A 26,863-nucleotide genomic window follows, 5' to 3' on the forward strand; every position below is an offset into this window, starting at 1 on the left:
GAAAGCTGGGGGCGGAGGCTTGAGATCTAGCAGTTGGTATTTGTAAGTTGGCTAATTGATTTGGTTTTCTTTCGAACCGATTCCTTTGCTTTCATGAAGTCTTTCCTATGCTCCTGGCCTCGGGGAACTAGTACTGAGGAAGGTCGCGAGGCCATTGACGCGAGGAGGTAAATAAAGTGTGGAAGTGATAACTTGGTGGGTGGGGTGGGAGCCCTGAACGCTTAGCTTGCCGGAGACGATCGGAAAATTAATTCAGCTTCTTACTTTTCTACTTTACCTTTCTTCGAGAAAGATCGACCCGAAAAGGAGTGTAGCGTAGCGGACCTGTTTTGTCGTGAAGAACGCTAGCATGCATTAAGGAAAAAATAAGACAATAAAGGGATCAGGATCCAAATGTAACCTCTTTTCTCCGTTTTTTACTTCATCTCCTAAAATGTAGGCATTCAAAAGTGAGGGCTTCCCATGCTCACTTTTTGCACTGCTCTCTGTTGACAAGCTCATTGATTCGTTTTCACTTCAGACCCGCGTAGATACTACAGTGATTCCAAATCAACAACTGTGTCTCAAATACCACTCCTTAGCACCAGGTCCGCATTCCCAACTACCCATTGCTGGATATTAATTTGCGTGTGAGTAAATCCCGTGGCACATGAAATGTATATGGCCAAACGTAACTCACCCCTCAACTCTACATAAGTTCCCTCGGTGCCCCTGCTGAGTGGCACAGCTTTGTAAGCTGCATGTCACAAAGTAAATGTAAAGCGTCATTACAATTCTTTACCATCAACCTCCAAAGAACTGCTCTCTCAATCAGTTGACTCACCAGTACCTGTTCAGTGATGCTCCTTATTGTGCCTTTCAAATTTGGAGCACCCCGACTTTTGATCTCCTTAATCTACTCTGACTTTATATCACCTTCTAAAATCTATCATTTAGTTACCATGTGTGTTATGTTACTGTTGTTTGCTAACCCTTCCCACTCGGAATGTGAGCTGCAAGAAGACAGATGTCTCTGTGCATAGAACGTTGACCGTCAAATAGTGGACATTGAATGCATATATGATTAAAGAATGAATAAATATTGGGAAAGACCTGAAAGTGATTTTACCACTGAAAAGTATTTTGAATTGGGTTTTGAAAAAGTCCCTGTGGTCTTTGATATACTTGGATTTCTGAAAATCTGAAAATCTGGAAATTAAGGCATGCAAGAGTCAACATCCTTCCTTAAGCTTATCTATATCCTTTTTGTTCTGGATCAAATTACTCAAACATTAAGTCATTGTCATTACTGTTCTTTGGTCCCTCTCCAGGCAGTGCTTGATCAACTTCAAATGCAATATCATGCATTTCTTAAAAAAGCAGAGCTATCAATAAACATCACAAACAGCCTATCACTGTTTAGTTGGCAAGAGAATGCTTTTTTCTCAATGCTTGGGTTGTTGAAAGATAGAAAATAGTTTTAAAAACAGACAAAACTTTTGTTTTAGCTTAGATAATGGTCATAAAAACTTTTCTAGGTGACCTAATAACAATGAAGTAAAAATGATTAAAGATTAGAGGATTTTGAGAGGGAGAGAGGGGAGGGGAGGGGAGGAGACTGAGACTGTCACTATGTAGTCTCTGCTAGCCTTGGAGTCATAATTGAGATTTTTGTGCCTTATCTACCTACCCAGTGCTGGAGTTGTTGGTATGTAACACCATGAACAGCTAAGAGTTTCCTTGAACTGTCTTGAGTTCTGGGACACTTCTTTAAAAAAAAAGGAGGTTATGGAGAAATACACCCACTAAGAAGTCTTGTGTTTGTATAAGCCACCAATGCATTTTCCTAGTCTTTAGGGAAGTGACTCGGTTCTAGGAAAACAGTCTTGCTTTTTGTTAACTTAAGATACACTTGCATCTCTCCCCATCTCACAATTACTCTCTGTGGTGCACGCACCACTTTTTAAATCTTTTATCGTTGTATCAAATACAAGAATACTAGAATAGTTTTATGTTTTCTAGTCATAAGCTGTTAAATTGAATTCATGGGGTTTGCTTTGAAACAGGGTCTTGTTATGGTGCCCAAGCTGGCTTTGAACACTTGGGCACAAGTGGTTCTTCTGCTTTCCCCTCCCCAGAAACTATAGGACTGCAGATATATACCACTATGCCCGTGGAGTGACATTTCAGTTATCTGTAGATTCCAACCTGAGGGAAATCAAGGTGTTCACAGTTATAGAGAAACTAGAATCCACTCAAACATAGTTCTGCTGGTTGGAATTAATCCCAGATTACAAAATTCAACTAGTGACAGTGCTGTTTTCCTGAGTTCTTAGAATAAAAATCAAATTGCATAAAACACAGTATTTAAATTTCTAAGTAACCACAGAAGTGTCTTAATTACCCCCCTCAAAAAAATCCACTCTCTACTTGTGCCATGGATTAATGGCACAGATATTATTGGAGGTGAGGATAATATGAAATGTTTCCCGGGTTAATGTGTTGACTAGAGAAAAGTGTTACAGCATTGGACCTTTGTTTCATGTCATCCAAGTTCATAAATATTTTCATATATACGTTACTTGTGTACATTTAAATCTCTTGTATATATTTTCCCCTTTATCTGTCATACTCTGACCTGATTTAAAAATCCACCTTTCCTGCAAATATGTTCCTATTACAGATATCTATAAGAAAAATGTGTAGATTATTTATGCTAAAGGGTCTGATGAGATGGCTTAGCAGATAAGAGTACTTGCTGCCAAACCTAATGACTTCAGTTCAGTCCCCAGAACCCACATGGTGGTAGGGGAGAGAATGAATTCCTTAAAGTCGAGTATGGGCGAATGTGCAAACACACACACACACACACACACACACACACACACACACACACAGTGAATTAAATAATTTGTTTTGGTTTTTCAAGACAGGGTTTCTCTGTATTGTTTTGGAGGCTGTCCTGGAACTTGCTCTGTATTCCAGGCTGGCCTGGAACTCACAGAGATCCACCTGCCTCTGCCTCCTGAGTGCTGGGATTAAAGGCCTGCACCACCAATGCCTGGCAAATTAAATAATCTTTTTTTTAAAAACTTTCTTTAAGCTATTTATATTTAGAACAATATCTCTGGATAGCAAATTATAGAATTCTATTTCCTTCTAGGCAAACTAACCATCTTGCCTTCCATGTCTGTCTACTCGTCCTTTTCCTTCCCTTCCTCCCTTATCCTCCCCACTTCATGGATTTATTTGTAAACAAGGAATTGCATTGCATAGATCTTTCTCAGGTAAGGAATCAGATCATTAGAACAACAGAACTGAATATTCCACAGATCCACACAGGTTTCACCTAACACATCCGTCATGCAAAAAGTGCTTGTCCAGGTTCCCGAAAGACTTGTAAGTAATTCTGCCAGAGAAGAAGTCACACATTTTTTACTTTGGTGTTTCTGCTCTCTTGTTTTTGTTTGTTTGTTTTTTGTTGTTGTTTTGGTTTTTGAGACAAGATTTCTCTGTGGCTTTGGAGGCTGTCCTGGAACTAGCTCTTGTAGACCAGGCTCGTCTTGAAATCACAGAGATCCACCAGCCTCTGGCTCCCGAGTGCTGGGATTAAAGGCGTGTGCCACCACCGCACTTTTTTTAAACAACAACAAAAACAGGACAAAGCAGAATTCCCTTCTTTACCCTTCAGCCAGGCAGATGTATAGCCCTTATCAGAGCTCATTCCTCTCCCTAGGCGGCTCCTGGTGGCCCTAGGCAGCTCCCTAGCTACCAGAAGTGGAGTTCGGATCCCTGGATTGAAACCCTAGGAGATAGCTAGCATTTTCAAAACTGACGTTGCATCCTCTCATTTTCTTCTTACAGACATAGTGTATGCTTGGAAGAAATTCAGGCAATAAATAACAAAACGAGTATCTCAAAAGATCTAAGTAACACTCGGTATTTTGAGAAATGTAATCTTAAAAAGATTGGATTTACATGATTCATGGCTTTGAGATTTGTCTGCTGAATCACTTGTACTACAATAGTTTTCTAGAGCTTGTACCCTGGACTGGGGTAGGGTTTGGACCCTGGATTTTCCTTCTGCATGGCTGGGAGACTAAAGGAGTTACGCATCTCTGTACAGTTCCCTCACCTGTAACTTGAGAATAGCCATAGCGCTCATTAATAGGGCTGTTGTCAGGATTGAGCCTGGCGATGCCTGTGAGGTGTGTCAGTAATCTTGCACACTGTAAGCACTCAGTTAATGTTGACTATTGTTTTTATTATTTAAAAGACATTTGTTGTTAAAATTATGTGTATGTCTGTGGGTAGGTATGTGCACATGAGTATAGGTGCCTACAGGGGCCAGAAGACCAGTGTCACTCCTTAGAGCTGCTTGATGTGGGTGCTGGGAGCTGAACTCAGGTTCTCTGGTAGAGTAGTGTATGCTCTTAACTACAAAGCTGTATCTCCAGGCCACATTTTTAAATTTATTGTTACTTTGCAATTACTGTAGATGTACGATATTGGTGCTTGTGTGCCGTGTGTGTCATGGCACAGATGTGGAGATCAGAGCACACGTTTGTGGGGTTGGTTCTCTCCATCTTTATGTGAGTTCTGGGACTCGAACTCAGATCCTCATGATTATACAGCAAGTGATTTCTTTACCTGCTGAACCATCTCTTATTATTTTTTTTTAAGTTTAAATTTAGATTAGAAACAAGGTTGCTTCACAAGTCAGTTCCAGGTCCCTCTCCCTTTCCCTCTCCTCCTCCCGTCCCCCTCCCCCGCAAACCCCCCCATTATCCCCTCATTTCCCCAGGGAGGGTGAGGCCCTCCATGGGGGTGTCCACAGTCTGTCATTTCATCCAGGGCAGGGCCCAGACACTCCCCCAACATCTCTTATTATTTTAATGTGTGTGTGTGTGTACGTGTACGTGTGTGTGCACACACATGTATGTGTGTGCTTATACATGTCAAAGGATAACCACAGGTGTTGCCCCTTACTCTCCACCTTGTTTGACACAGGATCTTCATGTTTGCTGCTGTGGACCCCATACTCGTTAGCCCACAAGCTTCCAGGGATTCTCCAGTCTCTGCCTCCCATCTTGCTATAGGAATACTGAAATTACAGATATCAAATCTAGCTTTATGTGTGTCCTGGGGATTCGAACTCAGATCTCCATGCTTGTGTGTTAAGTGGTTTCCCCACTGACTGAGCCATTTCCCTAGCCCCTGTTATTATTATTTATTATTCATCCTTGTATTTTTCCAAACTAAAGTGGTTCCTTATGCCATTAATCTTTCCTAAACATCAGTTGCTTCTTCCCTTTGATTATTTTTTTTGAGACAGGGTCTCACACCGTGGCTCTGGTTGGTCCAAACCTGTCTGCTTCTGCCTCTTGAGTGCTGATATTTAATTATTGTGACAATTCCTAGATTGAATATATGTCTTAGGGCTTTATTGATGCATCTGCACAAAGTAGTTTAGGTTCCTTATATGAGGTTAATACAAGCATACAGCCTTCAAGACCCTTCCTAATGACACTGAAAAAAACTTACTTGCTTTTTTCCACATTGGGTTGGCCACATCAGGAGATAAATTGGGTGAAAACTTCTGCATGTTTATGGTGGGTTTGAATGGGTAGTTGTGGCTTCTCTGAGTTCTGTTTGAATATAGGCGTTCTCTTTATTATTGCCTCAGGACTGAGCTCATGATACCGCTCTTCTTGGGAAGAGTCAGGACCTCCCTTAACTTCAATACTGCACTTATCCCTTGCAAATCTGTTGCCTGTCCTGATATCACTCCTGAACTGCCTACTCCAGTATCTGCATGTGGATTTCCCGCCACTCTCCTTTTTATTTTGGAGACAGGGTCTTATTGTTATTTATCCCTGGCTGGTCTGACACTTGTTATGTAACCCAGGTCAGCTTCAGACTTGTGACAATTCTTCTGCCCCAGCCTTCTGTGTACTGGGGTTATAGTCATGTGTCACCATACCTGGGTTCCCACCAGTTTCTTGCAAACAGCCTGTCCATAGCCTTCCTATTATTACTGCTAACAGGTCTGTGTTCTCTAAGTACGCAGATTCAAACTATGGAGTCCGTTTTCAGTGCTTTTCCCCCCTTTCTGGCAGTGCTGGGAATCGAACCCAGGGCCTTACACATGCTGAGCGTGTGCACTGAGCTGTATCCTTAGTCATCTACATTGTATCAGCTTGCCACTTTTATTCCTAGCTTCCTCAGTAAATTAAGGCCCTATTACATTTTGGCACTATTTCTGTTTTATTTTTTATCTTGATTGTGTTTGTGTAGTAGGAGAGTGTGATTCTTTGAATGAGAAATGTTCCCCATAGGTCCTTGGCTCCCAGTTGCTGGTGCTGTTTGGAGAGGTTTACATGGTGCAGCCATGGTGGAGAAGGTACGTCATTGGGGGCAGGCATTGAGAGTATATAGTCCTGCTCTACTTCCAGTATGCCCTCTCTGCTTCATGTTTGCATCTGAAGATGGGAGCGCCCAGTCCCCTGTTCCTGCTGCCATGTCTCTTACTTGCTGCTATGCCTCCCCAGCATGGTGGCCTGATATCCCTCTGCAACTATAAGCCAAAAGAAGCGCTCTCTTCCTTAAGTTGTGTTTGGTCATGGTGTTTTCACAATGCCAGAAAAGTAACTAATACAAAGAAGGGATAGAATCTCACTGTGGAACATGGGCTGGTCTTAAATTTTTGCTGCTCCTACTTCAGGCTTCTGGGTCCTGGAAATACACCTGTGTGTCACCATGGGAAACTACTTTTCTAAACTCCTAGTTGGCCTCCCAATACTCATCTCTTTGCATGTAGTTTATTCCCTTTTCTGCTGCCAAAACCTATCCTGAACTGGGGATAGTTTTGACTGGGGAAACAAATGAGCTCAACATTTCAGTTGTGTTGTAGATCTTCCGTAATGTGAATTCAGCCAAACTTCCCCACCATTCTCCCAGTGCATGAAATAGTTAACCCACTGTTTATCAGGCACTTGCAGTGAACTAAAGATTGTGCTGAGCATGACTGAACTTATCGGTGCTTTTCAGTTATCAAGTATTTACTGAGTACTTACTATGTACCTGGTATTTCAAAGCCCTCTTTCAGTTTATCCTTGAAATGTGGTTTTTGTTTCCATGGAAATGTAACACCATTTGCAAACATGAAGATTTCCTTTGCACTCAAAGAAATTCAAGAGGCACTTATTTATGCATTGACATGATATGTGTTATTGAATACATCTTACATTTTCTTTTGTATGTGTATGTGTGCATGTGTGGGTGTGTGTGTATGTTTGCCATGGCTCATGTGTAGAGGTCACAGAACAACTTGCAGGAGTCAGTTTTGCCTTTCCTCCATGTGAGTCAAGCCTATTGGCATAGATCTTCACTCACCGAATCATTCTGCTGGCCCCAGAATACTTATTTTAGTTAAGTTTTGTGCCAGTTGTTAGTGGCAAAGGACAAAATGATATCTAATTCCTGCCTTGAAGGTGTTTATAATCTTATAAAACGAATATCTATTTTATCAGGAGAGCCATGACAGAGATTTGCCCAAGGGGGTAGGAAGAGGAGCCCCTAACTCAGGCTGCAGGTATCCTGGAACATTTGGTGACCTTTATCTGAGTTTTGTCAGCCAACTAGAAGGTAATTTTGGGAGGAAGGGGTTGTAGGCATATTCAAACAGGAGGGACGTATGGGAAAGCATATGGGAGATACGTATGAAGCACTCACGAAATAAAAGGTATAATACTTTGTGTTTCAGAATGTCTGGAGTAAAATACATCAGGGGATGACAGACCATAATAGTGAAGAAACAGCCTGGAGCCACAGTGCCCCAAGGATTGTGTCCCATGTTGAGGGGCCGGAACTAAAGTGGGGGCGCTGGAGGATCTGGGGCAAGGTTGAAAATGTAAGAGCAGAGCGCAGCTTCCGAAAGTGCTGTCTCATAGGAGTGTGGGGGAATGATTGACAGGGACTAAGGCACAGGTCAAACTTTTCCAACAAAGGGTCAGATAACAAATAGCTTAGACTTTGCAGGCCCCAAGCCTCTTTCAAAGTTACCCAACTCTGCCTTGTTACAGGAAAACAGCCATAAAGAGTAAGTAAACAAATGGCAACCCCCTTTTCCCCAATACTCCACCATGGATGAACACTGAAATTCTGATTTCTGGTGATTGTCACATCACAAAATACTCATTTGGTTTTTTAAATTGTTATTTTAAAATGTCAAAAGTGTTCGGAGCTTCCAGTCATAAAAAGCAGATGACAAGTTTCTTTTGGCCTTTAGGCCGTAGTCTGATTTTTGCTAACCCCCGCACTGTGGGATGTGATCACAGAAAAGATAGGGTTGCTTTTCAGAAGCTTATCTGTCAAGCAAGAGGAGAAATGGCGCGCATTCGTTACCGGGAAGCTTGAAGGAAGGGCTGTATGTCAGAAGATACCAGAACGTGTTGACAGAGTAGCAGGGGACAGGAAAGGAGGATAAAGCACCTTTTACGTGATGGAATAAGCTAGATTGAGGACTGTTTTCTAAAGGAGGAGAAAACACCTTTTACATGAAGCTGAAGGAGAAGGAGGATGGGAAGATATGAGTGTGATGTTTAATCAATTGGAGGGTAGGAGCTTCCCAGAATGCTTTGAGTTTCTCAGTGAAACAGAAGCATGGCTAGAATTCTGAGTTGTCTATCTGATTACTGAAGTCCCTCAAAGGTAGTGAGTGGCAGGGCTGAGAAGAAGATAGAAAGCCTATAAACGAGACTCTCAAGTACCCTGGATGTGTAGGAGTGACCAGGAAGTGGTTGGATGTCGAAAACAAGGAAACAGAAGGTGACAGCTTCCCATGAAGGGTGGAGGAGTAAGGGCTTTGAACAATAAGGAGGAAGCAAAGCGTCAGCTCCTTCAGGCTACATGATACAGGCTGTGTATGTATGCACACGAGCACGCGTGTATACACGTGGGCATATAGGACAGTAAGGTGACGACATGAACTGCCTCCACTTGAAACTGCTTCAGAGCAAGTAAATGGAGGGGGTAAGGGACCATGAGAGCAGCAACCAAGGGGACAGCTGGGAAATGGCTGCAGAAAACGCGCTGACCAGGAGTGGCAGGGGCAGCAGCAAGGAAGAGAAATGGCGGACAGTGAGAGGTGGGAATGGTGTGTGTGCTCCTGGAGCCCTGCTTTCTAGAGCGTACAGATGGAGAGAGTGTTGAGTTGCTGGGCCCATGGAAACTGCGGTGGTAGTCTGGGGCTGGGAGAGGTTCGTTCACGGTGGTCAAGGAAACAAACCTGTGACCTTGTTCTTAAGATCCAGATCCTCATCAGAAAGTGGGTTTGTGGCCAGGCCAAATAGATTTGGGATGAGTGGCTTTGATTTAAGGAGGTAAGCACTTTCAGGTGTTCTGGAGCATCCAGGGAGGTCTGAGAACACCAGGGAGGTCTGAGAACACGATGGGAGGAGAGCACAGTGGGAAGCCCAGGGCCATGGCTGCTGGCCTGTGTAACACGCCCATTCTAGTGCGAACAGGGGCATTCAATTAGACTGGAGTTGGGAAAGGAGATAGGTAGTCATGAGGTTTCTGGGGAAGACATACAGCACCAGGTACTAATGGGAGCGAATGGGCAGTTGGTGGGAAAGTTCCCAGCCTGTCAACAGAACCACCATTCTAGAGTTGTTTTCTTTCTCTGAACTCTCAGTATCCTCACAGAGCTTAAAGAGTGTGTTAGTGAAGAGGCATTCACACTGGGGCTGCTTGTTGCTGTTGTTGGCCTATGTGGCCAGCCCTGAGACGAAAAGTTTTCACGATGGTACGTTTGTATACAAAAGGGCAGGCTGCGATTGATAGTGGTACTGATGGTGTCGTGGAGGCTTTGAGGGAGGATGCATACGCATAGGGGGAGGAATGTGCTCCTTTACAGGATATATTCAATATACTCAATGGGTACAGGCCGGAAGGGCTGGTGACACAGCTTATTCTCGTAGAAGTGAAAGTATAGAGAAAAAGAAGCCCAGGCAACTAAGGAGTCATCCTGGAAGTATGGGGACTTCTTGGAGACGTTCCTCAACACAGCTAAACTATGGAGACGAACTGTGAAAATCTTGCCTTGTGAGGTTCAGAGGAATACACAGAAATTACTTGGGCGTGGGGTGGAGGCAAAGAGCTACTGACATCTGCCTTAACGTAGCAACCAAAAAGAACAGGAGACTGAAACAGCCTGTACCTCCCTCCAAAGACTTCTCCCCAAAGGTAGGGAAGTGCTTCTGAGTGAAGAGAAATCTGAGCACAAATTTGCTTGACTATTCTTTGCAAGGTTGAAGCTATGTATTCGTTTCTCTTTGACTGCTAAAGAAAAGCCAATTATACCGATACACACATATTCCATGCTTTGTGTGGATTCTTTTGTGAACTCTTACAGTGTAATTAATTTTCTTCCCCCCAATAATGATAGAATAAGGGGATTCCGATTTAAATTACAGAGCTGAAGATTAAGGCCACTCCCAAGGGGACAACTTCTTATCCTGTTAAGAGACACTGGGGAACGATATCCAGATGGGTTATGAAGATCAATTCCTCTCCCTTTCCCAGTTGTCAGAATCAAAGTAAAGGGCGCGCAACCTGCGTCTGATTACGTGTTTCTTCAGTGGATTAGATTCAATGTCTCGGACAGAGCTCAATCTCTAGGTGTGTCCATAGGCGGGCTAAGGAATGGGAGCGCGAGGGGAGGGCGGGAGGTGCTGCGGGCCCTTTAAAAGTGGAGGCCGTGCGGGGCGGTGCCTGCGCCGCCGGCTCGGCTGCAGCCCCGCCCCTTTCCCGTGAGCCCTCGGGGAGTGGTCCGACCGCGGGCGGCTGCGGGTGAGGAGAGGGGCGGGGGTGGGGGGTTGGGGGAGACATGGTTGTGGCTCGACGCTGCTGGCGGTTGGCTCCTGTTCGCCGTGGCGTCGGCCAGTTCCGGACGCGTCCGCTTATGCGGCCCCTCTTGTTGCTCTTCGCAGTGAGTGTCTTTGGCTGGGCCGGGGCTTCGGACGGCTCCGGGGGAACGTCACGAGCCATGGACGAGGAGATCGTGTCCGAGAAGCAGGCGGAGGAGAGCCACCGGCAGGACAGCGCCAACCTGCTCATCTTCATCCTGCTGCTCACCCTCACCATTCTGACGATCTGGCTCTTCAAGCACCGCCGGGCCCGCTTCCTGCACGAAACCGGCCTCGCTATGATTTATGGTACGTGGCTCGGACCCCTGTCCCCTCGCTGGCACTACCCCGTTCTCTGCCTGCCTGCCGGCGTTTCTTCTCCTGCTCGGCCTACATTATGCTTCCCGTCTCATTCCATTTTCTGCCTCCCCTTAAACCGTCCTCCGTTTCTTTACCTCACCCCCTTTATTTCTGCTACGCCCCCCATTTTTCCTACCTCGTTCTCAGCTTCGCCTCCCCATTTTCTCTAGCTCTCCTCTCTGCTTTTGCCTCCGACCCCACCCCCTTTCTTCCCCCCCCAGCACCCCTCTGCCCCTTCTCTGCCTACCAAGCTGGGGACCAGTACGGGTGGGTGTTGAAGATGGGAAAGGGAGTCGGTGCGGTGGCTGGGATGGGGCTTGGGCCAGGGGGAGGGGAAGACATCCTAGCAGTCTGTGTCTCTGGGGTGTCAGTTTGTTTAAGGTCCCTTGAAGCTGCAGTAGTAGCTGTGTACTGCCAGCATCTGGCATTCGTTTGGAACCAGAGTCGACCTTTACTCAAAGCCCAGCTTTGGCTATGCCTCCTTTCCAGATGCAAGCGATAGCCTTACAACGGTGGAACCCTCGCAAAATAAAAACGTGAAGCAGCTTGCAGAAAGTGCAGGACATCTTAAATGTGCTCATTTATTATATTATACCTGCAATACCTGATAGGGAGATCTAGGGTTGACCCCTAGGACTCAGGGTTATGAAAGTAAGGACGAGTCAGGGCTAAGGTTCTCCCAGCCGCATGTCATATACCGTATGATGGGAAGAGTTCAGCCGAATATTGATTAAGAATCCTCCCGGTTATGCATAGGGGTGACTTGCTGTCGGCGTGCGGTTATTGACCAATTGCTTTGTAAATGATTTTGGAACTTGAGTCTCAGTGTGCTTTCTTTTTGAGATTATTTATCTGCGCGTGAGTGGTGTAGATGATAAACACACACACACACAGAGACAGAGAGAGAGGCAGAGAGAGAGACAGAGACAGACAGACAGACAGAAAGAAAGACAGAGAGAGAAGAAAATCAACCCATGGGCTTAGAAGCATTTCGAGCCATGCTTTAGGGGGAAGAGATGATATTGTTGATGGTCTCAGATCTGCCTAGGAAGAGATGAAGGTACACAGACAGTCCTGTCTGTGTAGTACGTGTGTGAAAATTATCTTCATTTGGTAGTCTTGAATTATTGAGGTTTGTCCTAAGACTTGAAGGTATATGAAGGTTTGGCACTAAAAGGCATTTTCCCACCCCTTCCAGTAAATCCACACTTCTAGAATGTGTGTGCATCTCAAGGGTAGCAATAAAAGGTAGTTGTGTGCCTTAAGAAAATGCATGCATTTAGGCTTGTTTTTCATTTGTAAGGTAATAAGTTCTAAGCATGAGGAATATCCCTGTTAACTAGGATGTCAAAATAGATTTCTTTTTTGGTTTTTTGAGACGGTGTTTTTCTGTGTAACAGCCCTGGCTTTCCTGGAACTCAGGCTGGTCTCAAATTCACAGAAATCCACCTGCCTCTGCCTCCCGAGTGTTGGGATTAAAGGCGTGCCCCACCGCCGCCACCACCACCACCACCTGGCCAAAAATTGTATTTCATTTGTAGTAGTGCCTCTTAAGGCTAATTGGTCATGCATTTATCTAATCTCTCTGTGTGACAATGTGTGTGACTTGTTTACTATCTTCAACAAACATTTACTAATTAGTTTATTATTACATAGTATGTACAGAATCTATAGGTATGTGGGACCTCTTAGGAGTGTACAAATCGTAAAAAGCATATAATGATATTTGAACTTTGGTTAAATGTAAAATGAACCATACACTGTTAAAATAAAGAACTGATCACAGATAATCTCTTTCCTATTGAGAGAGATGGTTTTAGATAGTTGATGGTACAAGTCTTTAGACCAGGGATTGGCATTTTTAAAAGGGCTAGATAATAAAGATTGTTGATTTTAAGGGTCATTTGTATTATATTTTAATCTCTGTAATTTTTTCTCTTTGCAAACTTAAAAAATGTAAAACAAACAAAAACCCGGGTCCCAGAGAAAAGAATCAATGGGTAAGAGCACTGGCTGCTCTTGCAGAGGACCCTAGTTTGGTTCCCAGCCCTCACATTGCAAGTCACAGCCATCTGTAATACCAGTTTCAGGGGATCTGATACCCACTTCTGGACTGTGGTCAGTGTACACACATGCTGTACCAACATACATGCAGGCAAATCATACATAAACATAAAGTATAAATAAATACATTTTAAAATGGAAATCTTTAGGTTTTTAAAAATAAATGACAAAAACCCCTATTCTCAGCTCTTGGGCCATGTAAAACCAGACTGAGGTCTGAAGCTGCAAAGCCCTTGAGATTCAGCTCCAGATTTCTGTTTCACAGTGCCAATAACTGTGATCTTAGCAAGCCCCCACTCCTCTTTTCCTCCTGTCTATGCATTGGGAATACACGATAAGGAAAAAGTTTTAGCGTATTACTTGCCTCCTAAGTAAATCCTCAACAACTGATAGCTGTGTTATTGTTGCTATTGCAGCTGCAATTCTCCAAGGCTCAGAAAAGTTCTTTTCATTGCTTACTCTTATAAGATACAAACAGTATTTAAAAATCAAATAGGGACTTTGAATGGCCTTGAAAATGTTCTTTGCTATCTGGTGTCATTAACTTCCTTTAACTCATGGCTTTAAGTAGACAAAAATAGGATTGTTGATGGCCTTTCCTAAAGTTTCTAATATGAAAATTAATAGAGTGCCTTAGTAATATTCTATGAAGGAACAAAAGCAAGGGCATCACTTGAAAAGCATGAGGTGCAAGATTGTTAGTCTAGGTTTTGATTGATTGCAATTCCATAGCTTGTTCCATTTTCTCCTGAGAAATGGGGGCTATGGAATAAACAGATTCCTAACTCCCAAATCCAACTCCGGTCTTTTGAATGTCTACCAAACTCAGGTTTTCTAATCCTAATTACTGCCATTTACTTCTTCTTATGACTCTTGCATTTTCATAGCTGTCTTGCTACTGTATATTTTTAAGATAGCTTACTTTTTAGTTTCATTTCTAGGTAAAAAGAGAATTTCGGTACATCTAAGCTTCAGCCTGATGGCGATCTAATTGTGATACTGGTTTCACTATGCAACTACTCTCAGAAAAATGCTGTTTGTTTTTTGATTGACTGATTGAGATGGATCTTGCTGTGTAGCCAAGGCTGGTCTCAAACTCATTGCAATCTTGCCTCTGCCTCCCCACTGCTAGGATGACAGGCTTACATCACCATGTCTATCTCAGGAAACAGGCAAGAGTTTAACAAGTTAGAGGCCATCTTAGACTGCAGAGTGAGATCCTATCTCAAAAAAGTCAAACAAAAAGCAGACTTAAGTCACTTATATGGTCAGTTTCTAGATTGTAATATGGGTTAATAATTGCTCTAGTTAAAAACAGATTCTTAGCCAGGTGGTGGCGGCTCACGTCTTTAATCCCAGCACCCAAGAGGAAGAGGCAGATGGATTTCTATGAGTTGGAGGCCAGCCTGGTCTATAGAGTGAGTTCCAGGACAGCCAAGGCTACACAGAGAAACCCTTTCCCAACAACCCCCCAAACCCAAATAAACTAAAACAAAAAAGAACAAAAACCCCTACTCTTGCATATGTACATGTGGAGGTGCACATTGGAGACCAGAGTTCAACATTGGGTGGTTCCCTCAGTCACTGTCCACCTTAGTTTTTAAGACAAAGTTTCTCACTGCACCTGGAGTTCATGGCTTTGGCTAGACTAGCTGGCTAGCAGATCTGCTGGTCTTCCTGTTTCTACCTCAGTGGCATGGGGATTACTGATGCACTCTGCTGTAACCCAGTTTTTACATGGCTTCTTGGGATCCAAACTCAGATTCTTGTGCTTGGCAAGCACATTGCCAACTGAGCCTTCTCCCCAACCCCTGCAAACACAGTATCAATGCACCCACGTGTTTTGTTCATTGGGCTAGCGTTCCTAAGAAGCTTAAGAGTGAGTCACTGTTAGTAGAAATTGTCGAGGTAGTTAATTAAGTCTGAAAAATGATCACTCATTGCATCTGCTTACAAATAAGAAGCAAATGACAGAAAAATATTTGTTTTGCCTTAGGGAATCTTGTTTAGTTAAGTCCCAGGATTAACTGTTGCTCTATCAGTAAACATTTGTTAAATGACTGTGGTATGTGGCATGTGATGAGAAAGGCAGATAGGTGCCACATTCCCTGTCCCCAAAGTACGTACAATTTAGTGACTTAATAGCTAGTGTTTATTGAGGATTACAATGTCTCGCACTCTGTATTATTCACTTTTACGTAGCATCTTATTTAAACCTCATAGCAACTCTGTTATATGGGTACCATTGTCTTTCTTTTTTTTACAGATGAGAAAATTAGGGCTCACAGAGGTTAAATGATCTGCTTGCTGTCATATGTTTAGTCAGGATTCAAAAAGTCTGTCTGGCTTAATAGCCCCATTTTCTTAACCAGCAAATCACAACCAGTGTCTGTAAAAGCTTTGACTTTCTTTGCTGTCTTAACCCAGTTAGCCATTGCCACAGAATTAGCAATGTTCTTTAAAGATTTTTTATTATATGAGTGTTTTGTCTTCATGAATGTCTGTACACCACATACATGCATTGGCCTCAGAGAATACAATTAGTATCAGATCCCCTGGAACTGGAGTTACAGATGGTTGTGAGCTTCCATGTAGGTTCTGGGAATCAAACCTGGGTTCTCTGCTTGAGAAGCAAGTGCCCTTAATCTATGGAACACCTTCAGCCTTCTCTAACAGCATTTTGGAAACAAGTTATCAGCGTTTTATGAATGCATGTATGCTTTTGCTTGGAAGCCCTGGGCATTGAAGCCGGGCCCTCACTCGTGCTAGATAGATAAGCACCCTGCCACTGAGCTATATCCTCAAGGCCCTCTTTTCACTTTTTACTTTGAGACAGGGTCTCACTGAATAGCCCCGAATGACCTTAAACTGGGTGTAATTCTTCCTGTCTCTTGAGTGCTGGGACTTCAGGACAAACACTTCCTTTAAACTTTATTATTATTGACGAGTGTGTATGTTTGCATTATGGGTTGTGAGTGCACATTGGAGGTAAGAGGATAATTTTGGAGTCAGTTTTCTAGTGATTGAACTCAGAACGTTATGCTTGTGTGGCAATCACTTTTAGCAGCTGAGCCATCTTGCTATCCCCCAAACACTTCTTAAGGTGTAGAAAATTTTATCAGTTTAGGCTACACTTACTTCTTCAGTGATATTACTTCCATATTTTGAGCACCACGGTTTTCAGGTGCAATGGGCAGGGAGACTGGGCTAGGATTCCTGAGAAAGCCATATTGCATTATCTAGAGAAGCAGACAGTAGTGGGCCAGGTGGCTCTGAGTTCCTTATTCCTGGCAGTGCTTTCAGCACAAGTAGATCGTGAACGCATGGGAGGGGTAGGCTTCTGTTTTGTGAAAATATCTCTCATCGCCTGTTATTAATTTAAAACTTTGTAATATCAATATATTCTGTGCCTCCATATGTGTAGGATGCTAGATGTTTCTGCTTTATCTCCTAGACAAAGCACTCTTTTGTGACTGTCCTCTTTACTGGAAATTGTTTTAATTCCATGATTAGGATTTGACCTTTTACAGAACTTGAATTCAGTTGATCTGTCAACATTTTTCAGAGAAATTCCAGTTTCCATCTGCTGTAATGAAAGGATCTGTCTTGCTTCCAACATAAGTAATTGTTCTCCATGCTGTTGTTTTATTTTTCAAGGTGTGTGTTTTAAATCTGTCCAAGTGCTTGGCTTTGATCGGGGCACCTGATGCTTCAGTGTGGGTTCAGGCATGCAGGGGAAGCGTTGGACACTCTTCCTTGCATTGGAAATAATTTATGCTTCTATTGTTAATATTTATAGTAGCTAAAGTGTGATTTTTTTAACGTGTAAATAGAAAGCGATAGCTTTGGCTGAGCCCCTGGTTTGGGAGAGGACAAAGCTGTTCCTGTGTCACCTACACAGAGGGATTATATGGATGTAGCCTTTTTTCCCCTCCCATATTATGTCTATCAAGGATTGCTGATAACCAGTCATGACATTCTTCCTTGTCCCTCCCTGTCCCTTTCCCCTTCCCCCTGTTGCTCTGTCCCTTTCCCTGCTTGCTTGCTTTCTTGTGGGGGTTAGTCTGGACTCAACAGCCTTCTGCCTTAGAGGTGTGCCCCACGCACCCAGTTGTTTTCGTCCAACTGTTTTGTTTTTTGTTTGGTGCTGGGGTTTAAGCTTAGGGCTTTGCACTTGCTACTGCTCTTATACCAAGATACACCCTACCAATCCAGGAGGTACAGGCTTTTAAAGTGAATCTTTATTTCACATCTGAACATTGGCCAAAGTATTTTTCAAATTGGTATTGTCTGTTCAGCAATTCATCACTGCTGCTAACTTTAACAAGCACACGTGGTGGTTGTGAGTTAACTGTAAGGGCCTGGAATCTTTTCCTCCTCCCCTTTCCCTACCAGCTACTGCTTTTACACCTCTATTCCTTTTTATTAATTTTTCACGAATTATATTTTGATCATATTTCTCTTTCCCTAACTCCTCCCGAGTTTCCCCAACTCCCTGCTCACTCAACTTCATGTTCTCTCTCACTCAGAACAAGAACAAAGGAACAATGAAAACAAATACACAAAAGCCAGTAAGATAAAAAATAATGAAACACTGCCCCCAGATGGAACATGGAGTCTGTTTTGTGTTGATCTACTACTCCCGAAAATGGGGCCTGCTCTGGAGTGTAGTTGATATGCTCAGTGACACTCCCTTGGAGAAAACTGAATTTTCTTTTCCCAGCTGGGATCAATTGAGACTAGCTTCTTGGTTGGGATAGGACTTTGTGTTCACCTCTCCTTGCCAGTGCAAGGATTTTGTCTGGTTTGAACTTGTGCAGGACTTGTACATGCTGTCATGGTCTCTGTGAGTTAATATGAGTATCAGTTAGTTGTGTATACAAGATACTAGTTTCTTGGAGTCATCTGCCACCTCCAGCTCTTATGCTCTTTCCGCCTCCTCTTCTGCATAGGTCTCTGAGCCTTTAGGGGAGAGGTTTGATAGAGACATTCCATTTAGTGCTCAGTGTGCCACAGTCTCTTACTCTCTTCACGTTGTCTGCTTGTGGGTCTCAGTGCTAATTCCCATCTGATACCAGAAGAAACCCTCTGCAGAGGGTTGAGTGATACAGTGATCCTCTGTACATCCCCTGATTCTGTTTCATTCCTTCCCACTCTTGTCTGGCTTCTTCACCACTGAAACTGCCCTTACAAAGGCAACCCATACCTTCCTTGTTGCTAAACCCAGAGACTTCTCATTCCTTACTTATTTAACATTATTGTAGTATTTGATGGTTTTCCTCATTTTCTCAAAAAATGAAAATTTCCACTTCTTCCTGAATTCTTAGCCACCACTTATTTCTTCTTACTCGTTTGGCTTTCCTCCTTCGATTCATTATCAGTTCCTCACTTCCTATTGGCCCCTCATTGTTAGTTGTTAATGGATCAAGTCCTGGACCCATCCCTGTAGTCTTCTTCCCATAGGTTTGCTCTCTGATGGTCATCTCATATATGTACCTAACCTTTACTAAGTGTGATCACTAAGTTGAAGCTGTCTGCCTGTGCTCTATACTCCACATACTCAAGCGTGCATTTCCACAGGCACGTGAAACTCAGCAAGTTTGTAACTGAACTCAGCGGGCTGGAGAGTAGTTAATAGCGCTTGCTGCTCTGTCAGAGGTCCTGAGTTCCCAACACCCATATAAGGCATCTCACAACTGCTGACACTGCAGCTGCAGTGCACTGGATGCCTTCCTCTGGCCCCTGTGGCCCCTGTGCATATGTGACAGACAGATGCACACATATAAATAAAAGTACTTTAAAAACTAACTTGGACTTTGACCCCTGCAAATCCATTCTCTCTGTGTTCCCACTTCATTAAATAGCTTTGTTTTCCATATGGATGCTCAGGCCAATATAATCATCTCATTGTCAAGGCCATTAAGGCTCCTCTAGTCTTTCATCATCTTCCCTAGCCTATTCTACTTAGCCACCAAAGCTTTCTAAAACATACTATCTTCTAACCACCCCCACTTCTGGCATTACTCTCTTACATGAGGCCCAAAGCTCTTATTGCCTAATGATTGCAGTGTTCACCTAGACATCCATTTAGACTCTCTCAAGTCTAGACCAGGCTTTTAAAATAGATCGCTAATGTCAAGCTCACACTTAGGATTTTTCAGTGATTTCCTTCAGGTCATGAAGTCCAAACCCCCTTCTACAACATACCTGTTGTTGTTTGTGATTTAGTTCCTGCAGATGTTTCAGACTTCACCTCTTGTCAGCTCATAATGTAGCCACACTGAAACACAGTGTGATCCCCCTATCAGCCATGCTCTGTTATTCCTTGAGTGGATATATATTCTACTATACTACTACCTGTTAATGATATTTAGTTACTTAGGTGATATCCTTGGTAAACATTCTAATGTCCCATTCCATTAGACTTGGTTAAATATCTCTTTTCTGTATTTAGAACATCTTGTATATATGTTAAAATTGTCTTTTTTTTGCTAACTGGAGTGGGAACTCTTTGAAATGGACAGTATTTTTATCTATGAACCCTGAGGATGTATGTAGCATAAGCTGGCAATTTACATATTAAATGAATGGGTGATCAGTCAGAATAAAAGGCAATTGGAAGGTAAAGTGTAGTTAGCACTGTGACTTAATTAAAGTTCCAGAATTATGGATTCAGTGTGTAGCTGAGGTATACATACATAGGCATATACATATACATACATATATATATGTAATGGAATATTAATTTTCTATACAAATGAAGTTTTGATATATTCTACAACAAAGGTAAATGTTCAAATATTATACTAAGTGAAAGAACCAGACACAAGAGGTCATACATTGTAGGATTCCATTTATGTAAAATGTCCACGACAGGCAAATCTATAGGGATGAAAAAGTAGACTTCCAAGGAATGAAGCTTACAGAACTAGAGAAATAGCTTAGTCATGAACTACTTACTGTGAAAGCATGAGAACTTGAGTTTGGGTCCCCAGCACCCAAGTAAAAGAAGACATGGTGGCATGTGTCTTCAAGCACAGCTCTGAGGAAAGGCAGAGACAGATAGGTCCCTGGAACTCACTGGCCACCTAGTCTAGTGAAAAATCATCTATAAATAGCATATTTACTTTGTCATTTATTAAATATATATTATTTGAACCCCTATGTGCATGTATGTGCTTTGGGAATAAACACAGGGAGCATATATGTTTATCTTGTTAACTGATGGATGGGGTTTTAGAAAAACACATTTTTTGTGGTCTTGGGCTTAAACCCAAGGAGGAGCACTAAAGAGACTGATTGCTTTTTCCTTGTTTGGAAATAGGGTCTCCTGTAGCTCAGGCTATCCAGGAACTTACTGTGTAGCCCAGGCAGGTTTTGAACCCAGCCTTTCCTCAGCCTCTTGTGTGCTAGGATTCTAGGTGTGCACCAAATTTTCTAGGCTCAAAAAGAATGCCTTTCCCGTATGAGTGCATTGTTGTCCTCATACCCCATGGAGCATAATCTGTGTACAGATGATTTGAAGATCTTTTCTCATTTAGTCACTTTCCTCATTGGTTATGTATGTAATGACTTAGAGATGTAGTGGTTTGTGCTGTTACTCTAGGGCATTTTCCCTCCTGTCCCAGTGGATTATGTGAAGATGGAACTCTTAGATATGTGAATTCAGTAATACTTTAAATTGTAATAGTATTTGGTCTAAAAATTGGTTCTGATCCACTAGGGACTCTGATCAGAAAATGTCTATTCTTGATGTAGCTGTTGGGTACAGATAAGCAGTTTGTGTGTTCAAGAGGAGCTGATGGGACTCTTTCACTGCCAGGTCTTTTGGTGGGCCTTGTGCTTCGGTACGGCATCCATGTTCCCAGAGATGTGAATAATGTGACCCTGCGCTGTGACGTGCAGTCCAGTCCAACCACCTTGTTGGTGAACGTTAGTGGGAAATTCTATGAATATACGCTGAAAGGAGAGATCAGCTCACACGAACTCAACAGTGTCCAAGACAATGAAATGCTTAGGAAGGTAAGCTTTTAGGTGAAGAGGATGTTTGGATTTTTGAAAAGGTATGTAAGGAGCGAATAGATGAATCTTAAGAAAAGGAATGACCTCTCTCTGTCTATCTGTCTCTGTCTCTCTGTCTGTCTGTCTCTGTCTCTCTGTCTCTGCCCTGGAACTCGCTGCTTAGACCAGGCTAACCTAGAAGTTGTAGCAGTCAGTCCTCGTGTGCCTCCCTCCTTGGGTTACTTGCATGCAGTACCTTCTTTTTAGCTTGTGCCACTATGCCTAGCTGTAATTTTTAAATATTTAAAATAATAATTAATTTTAAAATGTAATAAAATCTGTTAATAAATATAATGCTGTTAGGAGATGGATCTGTCTGTGTTTTTTCTTTTGCTATTGAATTCTTTTTTAAAATATGTAATTTATTTTCATTTTATGTTCATTGATGTTTTGTCTGCATGTGTGTCTGTGTTAGGGTGTCAGAAACCATGGAACTGGAGTTACATACAAGTGTGAGCTGCCATGTGGGCACTGGGAATTGAACCCAGGATATGTCTATGTCTTATTTTCATGATTAAGACTAAAATCTATAACTGTCTTTATTTTTACTCAATGTGTAATGTTTTTATAACTGACAGTGGTCAGGACCTGAGTTCAGAAGAATGCATAAGCATTTCTTCAACTTACAGATGGTCCTATTGCTTTAGGGTACATTAATACATTGGGTTCATTTGGTTCTACCCATGATCCCATAAATATTTCATTGAATTCTTTCATGCCTTGCTTGTATTCTACATAAGCATAATTGAACCTTTCTTTGATTCAGAATCTAGCACAACTTCTGGGGCCCTAGTAAGAGCGTCAGGTATTGTACCCTGCTTTCCATGGGAAGTTGGATTGCAGTCTCGCTAGCTCTCAAGACCCCTAGGAATGGTCGGCTGCTCACTTTCTCCTCTGAAGCTGCTCAGTACCAATTCACACATTGCTGTTTTCCCCCACCCCTTGTCTCCTGGCAGGAGCACTTGATTTGTATAGCTTCTTGATTGTGTTCCTGTCTTAGTTAGGTTTTTATTGCTGTGAAGAGACACCATGATCAGGGCAACTCTTATAAAGGAAAATATTTACTTAGGGCTGGCTTACAGTTCAGAAGTTTAGTTTGTTATTATGATGGGGGACTCATAGCATTGTGCAAGAAGACATCATTCTGAAGAAGTAGCTGAGAGTTCTACATCAGGATGGGCAGGCAGCAGGTAGGGAGAGTGACACCAGGCCTGGCTTGAGGGTTTGAGACCTCAAAGCCCACCTCTACTAATATACTTCCTCCTACAAAGCCACACCTACCCCAACAAGGCCACACCTCCTAATAGTGTAAGCCTATAGGGGCCATTTTCTTTTAAATCACCACAGTTCCTTTCTGTAATGGTTTTAAAATCCCTACAAATTTAGTTGACTTTGCAACCAGAGTACTTAGCAGCTATGGAAAAGTGCAGTCCTTAAAAATTCTAGTAAAGTAAGTTTTTGGCATGGTTAAGTGTATTGCTGCATTGCATTTATATCAAATTCTACTGCAACCTTCAGAACAGAAAGGGGGCTCTGCATTGTTAAAACAAGTAGGTTTTAGGGGCTGCAGAGATTGCTTGGAGGTTAAGAGCATTGGCTGCTCTCCCAGAGGTCCTGAGTTTAATTCCCAGCAACCACATGGTGGCTCATGATCATCTATAGTGAGATATGATGCCCTCTTCTGGCATGAAGGCATACATACAGGCAGAACACTGCATACATAGTAAATAAACCTTAAAGAGAAACAAGTAGGTTTTAAAATGAGTGGGCTGTGAGGACTGGAAATTTCGAATTGTATAGAAAGTTTTAACTAACTACAGTATTATCCTACGTAGCTTTAGAGAGATTAGCTGTATAGTAGTAACTCAGTTTCCTTTTGTCAACAATAAGTACAGCCCTGAATTTTGTTTCTGAATTTGGGTCTCTTATATAAAGCAAAAAATATGTTTATCCTTTTTCTACTTTTTAAGATTTTAAAAATTTATTTTTTTGAGACAGAGTCATGCTATGTAGCCTGGTCTATTACTAAGTAGTTCAGGCTGACTTTGAGCTCACAGCAATTCTCCTGCCTCAGACCTTTCCCAAAATGCAGGGATTACAGGTATGTATTATTTGTGTTCTAAGAATTTTTTTTTGAGACAGGATTTCTCTGTATTGTTTTGGAGCCTGTCCTGGAACTCGATCTGTAGACCAGGCTGGACTTGAACTCACAGAGATCTGCCTGCCTCTGCCTCCTGAGAGCTGGGATTAAAGGTGTGCGCCACCACAGCCTGGCTTGCTAAGGATTTTATGTAGTATTTTGTATAGTTTCCATAGAAAAAAGTATGTATTATTATACTAGGCTCTAATTTGTCTCCCTCTGCTGTTGCGCTACACACACACAGAGTGAAGAGAAAGATTACTGAATGGGCAAAGAATCTTAGCCTAGTGCAATTAGGATGTTACAATCTAGGATATGTAAAACCCTCTAATATCTATCTAATTAATAAATGTGCTAATAATTAGTTATTAAAAGAAGACATAAAAATGGTAAATAAATAAAAAGTGGTCCTCAGCAGGGAAATACAAATTTAAACTCTGACATGAAGTATTTTTAAGCTGACATAGTAACACTCTTGCTGTTAGCCAGTTTAACTTTAATCTTTTTCCTTTGATAGTTTGATAATGTAGTGAGATATTGTGAAGGAAATAATCTCAAAGAGTTCTGTGTTTTAACAGGTTACTTTTGATCCAGAAGTCTTTTTCAACATACTACTTCCTCCTATCATATTTTACGCAGGTTACAGTCTGAAAAGGGTAAGTGCTTTTGCATTTCTTCTGCTTTAATCAGCCTTAACTTCCCCATACTTTGAAGGGTGTTAAATTACCCCTGTGCTTCTTAGTACTTGGCACTTCAGAAACAGGCCATGTCTTCCAAGTCCTTCTTCCCTTTCTCCTTGTCTTTTTGAAATGGTGAAATTTATGCTGGTACCAGAATGCTTTCTCTGACTGGTTTCTATAGAACAATGCTTTTACTGTTAGAAGAGCAAAGTGTTATAGAAAAATGTTCTCTGTCAATGCTGGTAGATATTCTAACAGAGCATAACTTCTTTTTTTGCCAGAGACATTTCTTCCGGAACCTTGGGTCTATCTTAGCATATGCCTTTCTTGGAACAGCGATCTCTTGTTTCGTTATTGGGTAAGATAGAAGAACACCCTTTGACTTGCATTTGATTTATGTGTTACTATAATCTCAAATGTGTTTTAAAAACGTTCGTGGTACATATTAGTAATAAGTTGTTTGACTTTTCCTTAAACCTAAAGTATTAGCCATATTTAAATACCTGTTGATTCAATTCAGGTTAATCACAGAGCACTATCATAGATTCCATTTCTTACTCTTACTTTATCCTTACTTCTTTAAGAGTTGGTGTTTTTCTAATATAGGACTGTGTTTATTGGACAGGTCTATTATGTATGGCTGTGTAACCCTGATGAAAGTGACGGGACAGCTTGCGGGAGACTTTTACTTCACGGATTGCTTGCTGTTTGGTGCCATCGTATCCGCCACAGACCCAGGTATGGTTTTGGAATGGAGCTGAAATGCTTCAGTTGCAGTTTCCAGTCAAAGTGCATGTAGATGCTCCTGTGAGGCTTACAATCAGGTTGGGATCTTCCAGCTGTGCACGAGTAAACATTTCTTTATTCCTTTTGGTTTAGGCACAGATCTGCTTGTTTTGCTGTTTTATTGCATTTGCCTAAAACTGTTTCATACATTGATGCTGTTCTCATTAGAGAGCTCTTGCTGGATGTGGAGCTTATGCCTGTAATTCTAGCATCTGAGGAGGTGAAGCAGGTGGATTGCCATGAGTGTCAGGATAGTTTGGGCTGCAGAGTAAGAGCCTCAAGAAAAGAGAACCTTATATGCTATTGGTAGGGATGTAAATTAGTTCAACCACTATGGAAATCAGTATGGGAATTACTAAAAAATAAACAACCTAAACACAGAACTAGTATATGATCCAGATGTATCACCCTTATGTCTAAGGAATATAAATCAGCATATTACAAATACACCTGCACAGCCATGTTTATTATAACACTAGTCACAGCAGTGTGCTATAGAATCAGCCTGGGTAACCATCTACAAATAGATAATAAAGAAAGTGTGATATATACACATGGATGCATACATAAACACGTGGAGTTTTAGTTTTTGTAAAGAATACAATTATGTCATTTCCAGAATTTGTGGAACTGGAAATTATGTTAAGTGAAATAAGCCAAACTAAAAAAGACAAATTTCACATATTTTCTCTCATGAAAAATAAGATTTAAAAAAGAAAAACCATGTGGGGAGGTGTAGGGGCTAAAAATAGGGGAGGGAGGGGAACCTTTGGTTAGGATGTAAAAACAAAATTATTAAAGAAAAAGAAAAAGCATGGAAGTAGAAGGGAAAGTATTTGGAAAGAGAGAGGGAACCAGCTTATTAGAGGGACAGGTAATGGTAGTGGGATGATACGATCAGTGTTCTCTCTCTCTTTCTCTCTCTCTCTCTCTCTCTCTCTCTATATATATATATATATATATATAGTTACATGCACATATATATGTATATGTTTGTATATATGTATGAAAACACCATAGTGAAAGCCATTAGTTTATACAATTAACATATAGTAATAAAAGTAATTGGGAAGAATGGCCAGCATAACAACAGACTAAAGGGTTTTTGCTCTTAATTTGTTTGGTGTTGGGAGCCTTGCTCATGGTAGTCAAGTGCTTTGTCACTGACCTGTGTCTTTATCCCCTAGACTGAAGATTTAGAACCTGGGGTCAAAGTTTTCCTTTACTATTAGTTAGGATTTGATAGCGGTTTGTTCTGTTTCAACTTTTGCCCTTGTGAGTTAATCATCTTCTTTAATTATCATAGAGCACAACTGAAGAAGTGTCCTAAGGTTATCTTTGAACTCCTTCCTTAACTCTGAAGACACAGGGAATGACAGAAGAGAAAAATGTGTTCCATGTGCTATGAGAGCTAATTTTAAAAGATTACTCAGGGCTCACTAGGCACAATAGCACATGCTTGTAGTCTTAATACTGGAAAGTGGAGGCAGGGATTTAGAGAACTTGTGGCCATCCTGAGCTATCTAGTGAGACTCTGTTTCAAAGTGAATAATTAAAAAACTAAATGAACAAACAAAAAGAGTTCCCAGAGAGCCATTTCAGACAGACATTCGTACAGTTTAATATTTTTATTTTTTGTACTGCTGTGGATGGGATGTAGGGACTCATGTACACTAGGCAGGCACTCCATGGCTGAGCTATACCCCCAGTCCTTTTGGTGCTAATTAATTAATTTGTATTGGGTATATGTGTGGTACATGTATTCCTGTGAGTATAATATACGTGTGTGCATGTGTGTGGGTATCTTCCTCTATTCCTTTCTAGCTTAGACTTTGAGACAGGATCTCTCAGTGAGCCTGGAGATCCCCAATGTCTAGACTGGG

At 41.9% G+C, this 26,863-nt stretch overlaps 1 protein-coding gene across 4 annotated transcripts in view; it reads left to right on the forward strand.

Annotated features, from left to right (window-relative positions):
• Nucleotides 1–34: 34 nt before the first annotated feature.
• The window catches only part of Slc9a6 (solute carrier family 9 member A6), a 69,252-nt gene continuing 42,423 nt past the window's right edge, over nucleotides 35–26,863 (forward strand). For 2 of the 4 annotated variants that reach the window (XM_040744643.1, XM_040744644.1), the window contains exons 1-5: nucleotides 10,865–11,198; nucleotides 21,136–21,335; nucleotides 24,093–24,170; nucleotides 24,476–24,552; nucleotides 24,820–24,932. In XM_040744643.1, the coding sequence (XP_040600577.1) occupies nucleotides 10,871–11,198; nucleotides 21,136–21,335; nucleotides 24,093–24,170; nucleotides 24,476–24,552; nucleotides 24,820–24,932 (796 nt within the window). In that variant the 5' untranslated portion in view covers nucleotides 10,865–10,870. Of the gene's footprint in view, nucleotides 168–10,759; nucleotides 10,834–10,864; nucleotides 11,199–21,135; nucleotides 21,336–24,092; nucleotides 24,171–24,475; nucleotides 24,553–24,819; nucleotides 24,933–26,863 lie in introns of those variants that run through there. The other 2 variants (XM_040744646.1, XM_040744645.1) reach the window with 2 other exon arrangements.

The sequence above is a fragment of the Mesocricetus auratus genome, unplaced genomic scaffold (assembly GCF_017639785.1).
Source record: "Mesocricetus auratus isolate SY011 unplaced genomic scaffold, BCM_Maur_2.0 Super-Scaffold_100003, whole genome shotgun sequence".
NCBI classification, from domain to species: domain Eukaryota; kingdom Metazoa; phylum Chordata; class Mammalia; order Rodentia; family Cricetidae; genus Mesocricetus; species Mesocricetus auratus.